Raw genomic sequence first — 15,391 nt, 5'->3', positions numbered from 1 at the left:
CTAACCTAGAATGCTTCTGCTTGAAAACTGAACATATCAAAATATGTAACAAGAATCTGAAATTAACTAAATTCTAGCCACATCTCGAAATTAAAAGCTGTATTCGTTAAAAGAAACTCAAGTCGCGGCAATCCCATTTTATCGGCCCAGCATGGCCAAGCGTGTTAAGGCGTGCGACTCGTAATCTGAGGGTCGCGGGTTCGCATCCGCGTCGCGCCAAACATGCTCGCCCTCTCAGCCGTGGAGGCATTATAATGTGACGGTCAATCCCATTATTCGTTGGTAAAAGAGTAGCCCAAGAGTTGGCGGTGGGTGGTGATGACTAGCTGCCTTCCCTCTAGTCTTACACTGCTAAATTAAGGACGGCTAGCACAGATAGCCCTCGAGTAGTTTTGTGCGAAATTCCAAAACAAACAAACAAACCCATTTTATCACGAATTTGTAAAGTTCCTCCAAATCAACCTTAATGGAATTTTTTGTAAATTTGGTCTTGAAAGCTGACATCCACGATCCTTAGACATTCTGTGGAAATTCTGTTAAGGTGACTAGTCTAAAATTAATCTTGGTGTCATTTGTAAAAGTTTTTGTTTTCTTAATATAGAACTCGTGGTGTCGAGAAATAATGCATAATCATTGCCATCAGAATAAACACAGTTGGTAACGTAGCTAGGCAGTCGTTCGAAGAATATTACAAGAAATCTGGAGCATCCTACTTATGAAGTACAATTAATACTCAGTATAAGCTAGTAACACGGTTTCAGATTATAATGGCTCCTCTCGAGTGTTATGAACGTGTGATAATTAACGAAAGTTATTGTCAGGAGAAGATGTTTTTCCAATAAATAAATTATCATTAACACCTTCCCAGAAGATAAGTTGTCCTGAAAACTTGTCTTGATTAAAGTATTAAACGACCAAAAAAAGAAAGAAAACAATTCTTTATTATAAATACTAGAAAGATGTTACATAATTTAAATAACACATTGAATCTTAAATGTTACGTAAAAACATCGAAAGAAGAAGAAGAAAACTCACTTGATCCTATTAAAAATAGCTCTTACATGGAAGAGCCAAGTTTCCATAAATAAAGATCTTGAAGAATGAGAGCCAAGTTTACTTACCAACAGAACTTTGGAAATAAAAGTTAGTTTTTCGTAAGACTATATCTGTTTAATACCGAGCTATAATATTATAATCATTTGGAAATAGCGGTTACATAATATTTATGTTAAAAAGAAAAGTATATAGAGAAACAAGAAATTAAGAGAAGTCTAGTTTACATAGAGCCAAACCTATACGATTAGCTTAGTTTATCTAAAGTCAACCCTGTAAGACTAATTTAGTTTATACAGAATCAAAGCTTTAAAATAAAAAATCAAGTTTACATAAAATCAAACCAGTACAAAATATGATAAAGGTTATAAAACTAAAAATTAAGAAAAAAAAGATACGTAAGAATGAATTTCAAATAAACATACAATCACATTTATAATAACGCTAACTTTGTACAGAACTACACCTGTATAACCAAAGAGTGAACATTTATATAAGATATAATAGAATCTACAAGTCAGTGAGACGAACTGATATAAAACCAAATTTAAAGATCAATGAGACAATAGTATATATAAAACCAAATCAGTAAGTTTACGAAAGAAGTATTTATAAAAAATACAATAAATATGCAAGTAGAAAAGACATGTCTATATGAAAACAAATCTACAAATCAACCAGACAAATCTATATAAAATCAAATATACAAGTCAATGAGACGAGTTTGTATAAAACCAAGTCTACAAATCAACCAGACAAATCTATATAAAATCAAATATACAAGTCAATGAGACGAGTTTGTATAAAACCAAATCTACAAATCAATGAGACAAGTCCATATAAAACTGAATCTATAAGTCTGTGAAACAAGTCTTTATATAAAAAACAAATATACAGATCTATGAGACAAGTTTACTTAAAGTAAAATTTCGAAGAATGAGAACAAACCTTTCATAGAACCAAAACTGTAAGACCATGTGATATATTACATAGAAAATATTTTGAAAACAAAAATGCAAGTAAATATTGAGAAAACTGCTAAGATTGATAGTCAAGTAGTTTAATAGAACCAATATGTGTTAGAATAATAACACAATTTTGTATAAAACCAAAGGTATAAAAATATGAATCAAGTTTACATAAGAGCAAATATATTAAAAGAAAAATCTAGTTTATATAAAAGCAAATACGTAAGAGGCAGATTTAAACAGTATCGTACCTTCATAATAATACAACTAAATTTAAATAAAGTTGAGTTCATAAGACTAAAAGCTAAGAACTTATAGAACAAATCTGTTGTAGCCGTACCATGTTTTTACAAAAATTTAAGTCGATAAGAATCATGTGGACCCCGTATGAATACGTAGTTAGGGTCGCAAGTTCGAATCCCCGTCGCACCAAACATGCTCACCCTTTCACCCGTGGGAGCGTTATAATGTAACGGTCAATCCACTATTCGTTGGTAAAAGAATAGCCCAAAAGTTGGCGGTGAGTGGTGTTGACTAGCTGCCTTCCCTCTAGTCTTACACTGCTAAATAAGGGACGTCTAGCGCAGATAGCCCTCGAGTAGCTTTGTGCGAAATTCAAAACAAATAAACAAGAACCACGTTTCCGTAGAACTAGATTTACAAGAATAAATGTTAAACATAGTGTAAAGTTCCTTCCCTTGTCTGTAGTTAAGCACAGAGCTACATAAAAGGTTATCTGTATTCTGCCCACCACGAGTATCGCAGATACACTTCTGTATAAAGAATAAGAGCTAAGTTTACAAAGAAACAAATACGTCAGAAGTTTGAAATAGATTATCTTTGTAAGAATAAAAGTCAAATATATTTATTTCAACAGCATCACATTTGTAACAATAAGATACAAATTTATTTAGAACCCAAAATAATGGTTATAATTATTCTTTGATGAATCACAGTCCAGTTTACAGAAAGCTATAATTATAAATATAGAGATAAGTTCACCTATTACTGGATGATTTTGTAACTTTGTTTTCGTGAATAAACTTATCAGTGACCATTTTTAAGTTTAATTGAATTAATGAAAAACTACTTGTTGTAAAATTTGTTATATGAAACATATATATATATATATATGTATTTTACTTCAAAGATGAAGTGTCAACAGTAATAAGCTATATTGATGTACGCAGGCAGCGATACCGTTTTTACGACTAGCAATACGAGCATGCGCAGAATGTTAGAAACATCTGTAAGAGTCTCTAGTGGATAGGTTTATGGTAGGTATGACTGCTTTACAGGTGCAGCAACAGAAGCATAGTTACTGTTCAGTGTTTAGAACCACAAGAAGAATTACTTCAGGTATTCATACAGACATTATATTAGTTCAAATAACACAGGATAAGACGAGTTCTCCAAGCTTGGTTCTCTTTTTGTTATTCAGCTTCATTTCTATAGCAACTCACGTATTATGGTTCTTGTGCTGGTTTTTAGCTTCCTTAGCTGAATAGCGTATTTGGTTGGCTGCAATGTTAAAAAACGCGAATGAAAGGTTCCGTCATAGATAATTTAACATTATACCACACGTTGTTGTTAAAAATAAGTATGTTGTTAAAGAAAAAATCGATTGTAGGTATAAAAGTTTAACATGGCAAATGTGTTAAATATTATCGAAAGCAAAATTTAAAAAAAAAATTTACATAATTATATATTTTTTGGAAAGTAAACACTTGGGATTATGAGCTAGTTTCTTTAAAACATGAAACAAATTTTATCCTATTACGAAATACGGTACATCTATAATACCCTGTAAAATATCACACAGTGAAAATCCATACATGATTAAGCTGGAGCTGAAAATTGTTGGATTACTTCAACTGTTTATCTGTCATCAACTTTTCTATTACATTATCCAAAAGTATTATCTTTTTAACAATATTGGTCTTATCAAAAGAAATGAAAAGCTTTCACAGAGAGAATTCAAAAGCATAAATGTGAATCTTTAAGTGATTCGTGTTTTTCTATGGATTCCATAGTAGAAAAAGAAATCGATTATTACCAGTCCCCTAGCGACCATTTCTGAAAAATTTATTTGTTCATTAAAAATCTATAGTAATACATTTTTGCGCATGTTAATTTGTTTTCAATACACTATAGAAATGTAAGTATTTAATCTAATAACATTGTCGAAAGACTTCTTGCTGACTGGACAATATCATTATATGTATATAACTTATCGGATAAATTGTAAGTTTTATTATTTCATAAGTTCAACTCCCGTTTCACATATATACATTTCTGTAGCAATATTGAATGTTACTATTAACCTTCAACTACCACCAGTTAAGACTTTAGACGGATTCTCAGGATCAGTATTTATGAAACCATACAAAAGTTATTTGAGCTTCGATATGCTTTAAAGAGGTTATATAACTACTATAATGTTGCTTGTGCTAGATGCTATAACCTGAAAACATGTATCCATACCAACAATTATCGTGTTAAACCTTGAATGTATGAAATTATATAACTGTTGAAACGTTTGTTGGTTTAGATTTGCTGTAAGCTGATAATGTAACCGCTATAACAGTGATTACTTTAAAAATGTAGTAGTTGGAAGTTATATAATTATTGGAATGTCGGAATGTTTATTGGTGTTCCTGTATTTAAACCTGAAAACACGCAACCACCATATGTGTAACTATCATAACAGTAATTAATTTAAAAATTAGTGGTTGAAAGTTACATAATTATTGTAATGTTTATTAGTGTTTCTGTGTTTATACCTAAAAGCATGCAACCATCATATGTGTAACCATTATAACAGTGATTGCTTTACAAATGTAGTAGATAATTACACTCTGCACTTTGAAAACATAAGTCTGTAATAACGACAATAGTCAGATACTACTGTCTAGTCAGGAAAGTGTAGCTCTAGACATGGTGGGGGTAGAAGGGGCTTTCCCTTTAGTCATAGCCCGGCATGGCCAGGTCGTTAGGGAGTTCGACTCGTACTTTGATGATCGCAAGTTCGAATCCCCGTCGCACCAAACATGTTCGCCCTTTCAGCCGTGGGAGCGTTGTAATGTAACGGTCAATCCACTATTTGTTGGTAAAATAGCAGCCCAAGAGTTGGCGGTTGGTGGTAATGACTAGCTGCCTTCCCTCTAGTCTTACACTGCTAAATTATGGACGGCTAGCACAGATAGCCCTCGTGTAGCTTTGCGCGAAATTCAGAAACAAACAAGTTCCTCTAATCTATCATTTAGAAATTAGAGAATTCTAACGCAGTAGCCTTTTGTGAATATCTGGACACAAACAACTAATAATTTTTAGACGTGATTCATAACTGAATTTGGTGAAAGAAGTTACATGCACACAATTATAAGCGACTTTATTTATAACTACTATAGACGTGTAGTACAGCAGTTTTATTTGTGGAAACAAAGCACAAAAGGAAATCGCATGTTCTATATGCTTTTCACTTTAATAGTCGTATGTCTATATCTACGCAGGCAAATAAATACCAAGGAGCAAACATTGTTTACGTCACTTTATCATATTTAACATTTGGTTAGATCTTAAGACTGTTTTCAAAGAATAAAAAGTGTTGATAGAAAATAAAGAAGTAATTTCAAAACGCTATTTTTTGTCTTAGTTCTTGTCGATATTTATTTTTGAGGCTAAAGTTTTACGAAAACATAATGACATAATAATCAGAAACAACACTTTACAAATTCTGATTTTTACATTTATCTAGAACATCGGTCCTAACCATTATAAAAATACGTCTCTTATTTAGTCAGGTATTTCATAACCATTGAAAACATAAAGTAAAAGTAATAATAAATAAGAACAACAAATATCTCTATTTCAATGAGTTTTATTTGTATATTTCGAGGTATGTACCGTGCCCTCCAGAGGGATTATCAAAACCCGGTTTTTAGCATCATAAGTCTTCAGATTTGCCACTAGAGGAAATTTTAATGAGTACAAGTTATAGGTAAAAAAAATTAGTAATATCTCCCTTATATGCTGCGCAAATGCATTAAAATGTTTGCTTTAGAAAATAATTAAAAAATAAGCAAAAAAGAGCACATTATTTTCTTAACCGTGATATAACTGTTATAGAATAAAAAAGAATCACGTTATGAAAGCTTAGTCTTTCTCTTAAACTATTAACCTCTTTTTTTTCTAATTTTATTTCTAATGCTTGTTTGAGGAAAGAACATCATTACTGTCATAAAATATCACGTAGAACTAAGTTAACATTCTACTTCCAGGTACCACCCAAAGATATTAAAAGGGCGTTAATCTGGGATGTAGCTGTCATCAAACGTTTAACTATGAACCCTGGACTGGATGTGTTTGTCCATTCCATAATTGAAAATTGATTTGTTAAGAAAGAAGTAATTCTCCTAGTAGGTAACGCACTGAAATCTTCTGAGAAAGGGGTTGTCGGTGAAGGGTGAGGTAGAGCAGAAGTCACTTAGACAAACGTTTTCATATTCTCTACTATTGTAAATCATGCATTGCCGAATACATTTTATATCATAAATGGATGTAGGTTATACTAAAGCAAAAATGACAAACTGATAATATTAGCTTTGATAAAAATATTTTTGATATACACGTCTTGAGTTTTAGCAGCTAGTGTTTCATTTTTACAGTAAAATTTGCTGTCGTTTAGGTTTCATAAGTTTTACCCTGTTATTTGTACTAATTCAGCTAGAATCAAAGTAATAACATTTTTCTACACATCCATACTCATTCGCAAGTTTAAAACAAAATTGAGAACATTCTGTTATTGTAATAATTAAATATCCTCTGAAGTCAATTTAAGGGTAATAAAATGTGCCTGAGAAACATCAGAGCCTTCCCCTGCTCATAACCTACTCTATATATCCAAAATCTTACTGAATAAAATAAAACATTTCACGCCATCAAGCTGTTTTTCGAGCCGATTAACACCATTTTTACATTACAAACTATCCATTAATATTTTAATGTGATAAAAGATAGAAAGCTGGATTCATTCATTCAAAGGCTGTATTATTAGTTATTTATTTTTAGGTTCCCTCAAAGCTATTTATTGTTATCTGCCTCTAATTTTGAAGTGACAGACTAGAAGGAAGGCAGTTAGTCACCACCATCGGCCGCCAATGCTTGGGCTACTCTTTTACCAACGCATAGTAGAATTAACCACTATGTTACAAAACCTCCCTAGAGGCGATCATATTCGGTGACGGTATTTGAACCCGCCATCAACAACTTGTAAGTCGAGTCTTGTAACCACCAGGACTTTATGTTTATAGATCCACTCTAAACTTAATAGTTATGAATATATCATAAAAATAAATCATAACAAATTTTTCGTAAAAATCAAAAATATATATTCGGAATTTAGTCGTAGCAAAAATATTTATATGAACGAATATGTTTTACAACTATGCAGTGGAAAATAAGGTGTTATCCATAATGGCTAATAAACTATGTTGTTATATTTCAGATTCAGCAATTACTAGTCATTAGGAATTAATAAGCTATCATGAACCACTAGTGGAGATAACACGTCATCAATGAATGGGTGTTGTATGTGTTTGTTCATTGTTAAGCACAAAGCCTCACGATAGGCTATATATACTGTAGCACCACAGGGATCTAAACCCGAATTATAGCGTCATTAACCCTTAAGTTTATCTCTGGACCACCACCAGGAGGGGGAGTTGGTTGTTACAAAACCAATAGTTAGCTTTAAGTCAATGTGTTAATTCACAATAAATTGAAGAACCCATGAGTAAAACAAAGGATAATATTTTATAACACGTCAAGTACATCTGCCATATCCAATGTCGACGAGGTCTTTCGTTGAATACCAATACTTATCTGGTCAACTGGAGTACGACAAACAGTTCAGATGTTACCTATTTCATGAACAACAACTGGTATGTGTGTGTGTTTGTGTTTCTCTTATAGCAAAGCTACATCGGACTACCTGCTGTATCCACCGAGGAGAATCGAACTCCTGATTTTAGCATTGTAAATCCGACTGGTATGTTGGGAATCATATCAAGGTTTATCATGTATTAAATCCTTCATCCGTACATCATATGGATTATACGAAAACGAAGTCTAATAAATGTTTGCGCAACTTCAAATTCTTTTTTTCATATAATGATGTAAGCATATAACTAAATTGTATCATGTAAGCACGGGCCCGGCATGGCCTAGCGCGTTAAGGCGTGCGCTTCGTAATCTAAGGGTCGCGGGTTCGCGCCCGAGTCACGCCAAACATGCTCGCCCTCCCAGCCGTGGGGGCGTTATAATGTGACGGTCAATCCCACTATTCGTTGGTAAAAGAGTAGCCCAAGAGTTGGCGGTGGGTGGTGATGACTAGCTGCCTTCCCTCTAGCCTTACACTGCTAAATTAGGGACGGCTAGCACAGATAGCCCTCGAGTAGCTTTGTGCGAAATTCCAATAAACAAACAAGAAAACAAAACAATCACGTAAGCAAAATAACATAATTATGTTTCATGTGTTCTTCCGCTTCTGATTTCTCCAGTATTTTGTTCTTAGTGTCAAGCAACAAGCCAACTCTGTCGTTTAGATTCATACTCTGAGTGACAAACAAGTATATTATGGCCTGTAAATATGTTTTGAGAGACAAGCAACAAATATACTATGACCTATAGATTCATATTTTGAGGAAAAAGCACCAAGTATAGTATGGCCTGTAGATTTATGTTCTGGGAGACAAGAAAAAAGATATACCATAGCTCTAAGTTCATGTTTTGAGGAACAAACAAAAAGTAAACTGCGACTTGTATATCCATGTTCTGGGACACAAACAATGTGTGATCTATGGTTTCAAGTACGTGTGGAAAAACAAGGCGATTATAGTAATAACACAAATTGGTCCATAGTGGAAAAAAGGGGAAAGTAGGGTTATATGGATCCATGTTTTAGTTGAAAAACATGAACAGACTGTAATTCCTTTTATATAACAGATTAAATAAGAAAACTACGACCTGGAGTTTTCATTTTCTAACAGAGAGACTAAAGTATAATGAATTCACCACACACAAAACCAATAAACAATTTGAATACTATCATCCATAAATGTATGTTGTATTAGACAAAAAAACAAGAAGAAGAAAGATTTAGTAGCTCATGCAGTTATGTTTAATGAGTTATATTCCAGAATATGAAACCGTTTAGATTTTCCTTAATCTAACAAAAAACAGTGACTGTCAGACATATATATTCAAACACTAAAAAGGCAAAAAATATTATTCTTGTGATGTATAGACTCGTACCTGGTTATGAAAACGCAATGTAATATATTTAGTTGATTCAAGAAATTTATAGCACCCTAGACGCATCCAATTATTAGCAAACGAGGAAGTATATTTAGTCTAGATGACACAAAAAAAGATATGGTGATCTATATACTGTACAAGCAGCAATACTGTTATCCATATATTTATTGATAAACAATAGTGTAGTCTATATTTTTATACATTTAAAAACAAAGGTGACTGTTGTCTGGTAGCTTTGCGCGAAATTCAAAACAAACGTACAAACAATCCGTGTTTCTTAATCGCTCCTTCTTTACAGTAGCTTATAGTGAACAAGTACAAGGTATTCACTTAAATCATTAAACTGTTGCAGCTTTCATCTGTTAGCAAACACAGTAAAGTAGAAAGATCAACATAAATATCACTGTCTGTAGATGGAGGGAGATAAAGTTGACTTCAAGAAGCAGACAGAATAAACTAGTAAATATATAAACAGTAGTGAATAATTAATGATAATTCAATATCGCAAATAGAATAAATATGATACATAAAAACACATGCAAAATATAAATAAATAGATAAGTGTTGATAAAACTCTGAATGGTGTGTTTTTTAGAAGATCTGAGTGTATATGAGTTTCTAAACTTCGTGTCACTAACTACCTTCATTCGACAGATCATATCTTTCGTAGAATGTAGCTTCGTTTAATTAGTACAACATATAACAGCGAATCGTTAATTACTTCTGATAACTTTCCATATATCCGATACAATAAATGCATAATTATATCCTCCTTCTCTAATTATAATTGTTGTCTGCGCCCATTAGAGAACCATTGTCTCTAGGGGTGCATCCTAAACAGCTCTGATTCAGCTCTATATTCTACCTCTCTTGTCATGAGTTAACACATGCTATGTTGTGTATTTATGTCTAGACATCTGAAAGCGTTGCAAACACAGTTTTTATTAGCGTTTTTACTCTATCTATAATCACGCCAAAAAGAATTTTCAGAAGGTAACGTAATTCATACATTCAAACAACTAATGCTTTGTGAACGGTGATTATAAGGTTCATTCCAGCCTATAACACAGAAAAAGTTGAAAAGTACAACTTATCTTACTTTACCGTGAATCGGTAAATCACTAAAATAACAACAAGGAAAGTTACAGCATTTTCTGGTAAAATGGTTTGCAGTCTCTATGTATTTTTCTTCAAATCATCTTGACTGCTTTATATATAATTCTGGTGAGAGAGACTAGAGAAGTGAATTTTCAAAAGACTTGCACTGAATTTACGCCTACGAATTCCCAGAGAAATACTGAATAGAAAAGGTGCTGCTCGAAAACAAGTAAGCAAATTACTTAAATAACATCAGGGAGATTTTGACACCTTAGTTTAAATGAATGGCATCAACTTTATATTAGACTCCAAATGCAGTATTTCTAAATACTAAGTAAATGTGCAAATAAAAGTTAATGCACTTAAAAGCAGTCACGCACAGCCTCCACATCATGTTTTGATTTCCATGATATCATCACCTTGTGTGGAGACAGTATGGAGAATTCTATGTCAACTACACGGTAACGGAACATAACATATTTGAGGATGGGTCTCTGGTAGTGTGGGAAGGCATATATATTTATTGGAATATTGATCTGTGCACTATTAGCAACGTTACTCGAATATTACTACTTTGTAGCTGAAATTCTATCAATTATTGATAGACTTATTGTTGGTAACCTTGAATCTAATTTCTTTTTTATGTGGGAAATAATGTTGCTTGCCCTCACCATGTACATATAGACACAGTATACTTTAAACAGGAAACCTGTGTCAAAATAAGATTGCCACCATTTTTCTTGGACCTTGTCTCTACATAATGTATGTGGAACTGTGTAAATGAACTGATTACTTGTTTACCTTGCCAACGTAACAAACTGATCCAGCTAGAAAACGAACTGAGTGAGGGAATAGAGGAAGCTGTTCCCAGAATTCTATCTACAGATTATGTAGCGACGTTAAGAATCTTTGGTTGAAACGTGGGATAAATACACTTGTTCTGGATGACTAATATTTTTATCAATTGCGTTTGATTTTAAATCTTTATAACTTGTTGTTTTATGATTTCAATTAAGAATATAAAATCTGATATTTAATACAATCTGTAATTTATAGATTAGCTACATGTGAGCCACATTTATGCTAAAGTGAAATGAAACGGTGGCTTTTCCAAATAGAGTCTTTCCTGACTGGCAAGTTGTTAAATAATGATGTAGAACGTAATGTCAATGAAGGGCATTACTACATAGGGCACGAAATTATCCAAACTATTTTAATATTTCCTCATAAATATGACATTAAATATGAAACAAGAGGGCGTAGCCTAGTGAATAATGTGTCTGGATTTATGGTTCGCGTCTCATTGTTGAAAAAAAAACGCCCTGCACTTTGAGTCTTTGTGTGCGCTATATAAATGAAGATCAATTCCCACTATTCAGACAAAAATGGCTAAAACGTTAGCAGTGAATACTGTTGATTAGCAGTTGCCTTTCTTCTAAATTTGATGGTGAAGAACATTTTTATAAATATACGTATGGAGACCATCTGACTGGATAATGAAAATAACATTCTTGTAAATACACGACGTTTCGACAATACTGTATTATAAGAACGACACAGTATTATCAAAACGTCGTGCATTTACAATAAAGGTTTGATTTTTTTTCATTACTCAGTTAATCTCTTTCCAAACTTTTTGCCTCCCATCTAGTTTGTCAACTCAAAATTACGGATAACTACGCGCAAATAGCTCTTTGTATAGCTTTGTGCGAAAAATAAATGTAATGGCAAACATTTTAATCTCGATAATATTTTTGTATTTTCTCATGTGGCTAACAATTTTATTAAATTTACGCATTACTTAAATTTCTTGTTTTTATAATCCATGAAATAAATAAAATTATCATATCCCTATCTAAATAAGATTCTACAGATATAGTTTGAGCAAATAAAGCTGGAATCTGAGGGCCGGACATGGTCACGTCATTAATGTATCAGTATTCTGAATCAGAGAGTTTCTAGCTCACAGTTTTTTTTACCATAAAAACACGGTCCGCAGTGAGTACGCTATAAGAAAGACGGACAATCGATTCTAGGTTAAGTTGAATATCTTGCTTCCATCTGGTCAGTCAGCTCAAACTTAGGGACGGCTGTACCCAAATAATTATTCTACAGCTTTGCACGGAAATTGTAAAACTAACACTGATTCGAACATAAATAAATGGTAAAAATAATGATGTCGGTAATGTTAGTTTCTCTAATTAGAGTAGTATTATGTTTGGGTAAAGTATAATTTAAATCAGTTCTTCTTTTCTTTTCTAAAATATTCAATTATCAAAAAGTTAAAAGATGTTAGTTGTGTTTTTTCGATTAAATATTACACATGCGTACATTCACACACGGACATATATATATATATCAGGTCTTTGTTTCTGGGATTCGTGTAAAGCCATAGTTTAGAAATTATGTATTAGAGGAAAGGAACTTGTCAACAGCACCCACCGCTAACTCTTGAGGTACTACCGAATAGTGGGATTTGAATGTCACTCTTATAATGCACCTACGGCTCCAAAGTACGGAGTGCGATGCTACAGCAACTGAACAAGAACCACGCACGCTCAAATCCACACTCTAGAAAGTCAACCACAAGACCACGCCCAGTTCCTTTATATAATAAATTAGGACTGTGGCATAAGTCCATGAATTATTTTGCAAAATTCATATACACTTAACATTAATTTTCATAATTCGTTCTCATTATATGTACATTATTCCTAGTTTTACAACATTACACAAAAAATTATAAAAGCATTTAACCATACCTTTTCGAATGGCGATGTATTTGCTTTTGAAGTAAAAGTTCCATGAAATATTATATCAACACGAAACGCCTGGTTAGATAATTGAGAGTACACCTGTAAGAAATTACGTCCTACCATTTTCGCCCAAACTAATTGGCATTGCAAATGCTATCACAGAAAATAAATGTGTTAAATATCTGATGCTCCCGAGTAAATCTGCACTTTGTTAGGTAACTATGACATAAACTGAAAATTCTATAACATTTTTTTGCATCTTTGAAGTAAAATGTTATGCAACTTAAATTAAAGAAGTTAAAAACTAAAGTATTAACTTGTCGTTTTGTAATATATTCATAATAATTTATTATAAATTATTCGTAAATGCCATACACATTACTGTACTGCTCATTAAAAAAAGTCTTAATAACTTAATAACATGCAAATACAGATATGCACATTTGACTTTTTCTTTCATTATTTCAAGTATTTCTCAAATATGTAAAGTAACACTTATAAGAGCTCAAATCAAAACAGTTTTGTTTTTTACCTTCTGGCAGTGGTTCATAGTATCGTTTTCCGGTACTTCTACTGTGTGATTGGTTGAAGACGTTGCCATGACATAAGATATTGAAAATGAAATATACGAATGACTTCATGTGAGGGAGGCTTATAGCCAGCCAACGAGTAAGCTGTGACATTAAGTTCTACTGGCGTATCTCTCAAACAAAGTCAGTACCCTACGGGAAACTATTTACAACGCCTGCCACTTCGTCTCTCCAAGTTCTCGAAATACACGTGCTGCTACTGTGCTGTGGTGGAGACTATTCGTCAACAGCAAACGATTGAAGAGCCCCCAAGTAGAAATTGCACAAAGTACTGAAAAAAAATGACCACGCATACTGTTAAACAGAATTACGTGAAAAGCCGAGAAAGATGGACATGTTAATATACTCCAGTACATCATATTAAAGAGTAAAAAAAAAACATTTTACGTACCTCAGTAACGTGTACGAGCAAAAACATGTTAAGATATTAAGAGATAAAAGAATTCAGTAGAAACGCTGATTCAACAGTTTTCTGGATATCATCATTCCGTTAACCAAGCAAGCAACTTTGCAATTTCCAGCGAAATAATTTAACCGAGTGAAGGAATCTAATTCTTATTTATGAATGCACAAACGTGAAAATAACACATTATTATTATTTAACAAATGCATACACGTTTGGAAACCTCTATACAACAATTACGAAAGATGATATCGATTTTTCAAGAATCTTTATTTTAATGAAGTGACTCTTCCTCTCTGTAACTTATACAATAATTTCCTGAAATAAAACTATCAATGTTTTTGTGTTGTTCTACATAAGTATTTTGCAACCGAAAAGATCAGAATACACTTTAGTTCGTATTCGCTTAAGGAGAAACCCTCTTAGTAATAGCAAAGAAGAAGGCTCGCAAGGATAGAGGACGGAAGTTGCAATATTACAACATGGGCATACAAGTTGCTAGACAAAACTATTGTTACGAAATAACGTAAACCAACTCTGATCATTGTTATGGCCAGCAATTTGCATTTAGATCACAAACAAACAAATCGACCAAGTTTTTACCATTCCACTAAGCATTTTACTTAGTCGATCTACAAGTTTTTAATGTCGTATTAAAAAAAAAATAACAAAATTTACATATGAAAATAAATATAGGCATATAAACTTATGCAAAAAACGACAGATATAACACTCTTATGATGCTCAGTAGTTAGTGATTTGGGCATGCCGTAAGGTTACGGTTTCGAGGCTTGCATGAAATATGATTATGTGATCTTGAACAAGACGCTTTACCCAAACTGCTGCAATCTAACCATCTGTAAAATGCGAATCAGTGGGTAACTGATATTTAACGTATGAGGAATTGGCACTCTATTCAACATGAATGTGTCCTCATTGTCATCCACAAAGAGCGCAGAAAATTATAACCAATTAATAGCCTTATGTGCCTTTTGAAGGTGAAACATGGAATGACTTACAATATATTAATTTTATGTTTAATACATTGAACTTGAATAAAGTTGTCTCATTAAATAACACATAGATAAAGAGAATCACTTAAACTGAGTAAAATACTGAATATTAAAATTAAAGCTCGTATTTTAATTAAATATGTTAATAACTATTTGCGTGTAAGGCCAATGAACATAAAGAAAAAATATGCAT

The 15,391-nt window shown here is 32.8% G+C and overlaps 1 protein-coding gene across 1 annotated transcript in view; it reads right to left on the bottom strand.

Annotated features, from left to right (window-relative positions):
• The window catches only part of LOC143232641 (uncharacterized), a 160,390-nt gene extending 146,354 nt beyond the window's left edge, over nucleotides 1-14,036 (bottom strand). Inside the window, 1 exon segment of the mRNA XM_076468298.1 lies at nucleotides 13,725-14,036. Coding sequence (XP_076324413.1) covers nucleotides 13,725-13,793 — 69 coding nt within the window. The 5' untranslated portion in view covers nucleotides 13,794-14,036.
• Nucleotides 14,037-15,391: the final 1,355 nt, after the last annotated feature.

The sequence above is a fragment of the Tachypleus tridentatus genome, chromosome 1 (assembly GCF_004210375.1).
Source record: "Tachypleus tridentatus isolate NWPU-2018 chromosome 1, ASM421037v1, whole genome shotgun sequence".
NCBI classification, from domain to species: Eukaryota; Metazoa; Arthropoda; class Merostomata; order Xiphosura; family Limulidae; genus Tachypleus; species Tachypleus tridentatus.
The sequence above is the reverse complement of the archived record's forward strand: the minus strand, read 5'-3'. Positions and strand labels throughout refer to the sequence as shown.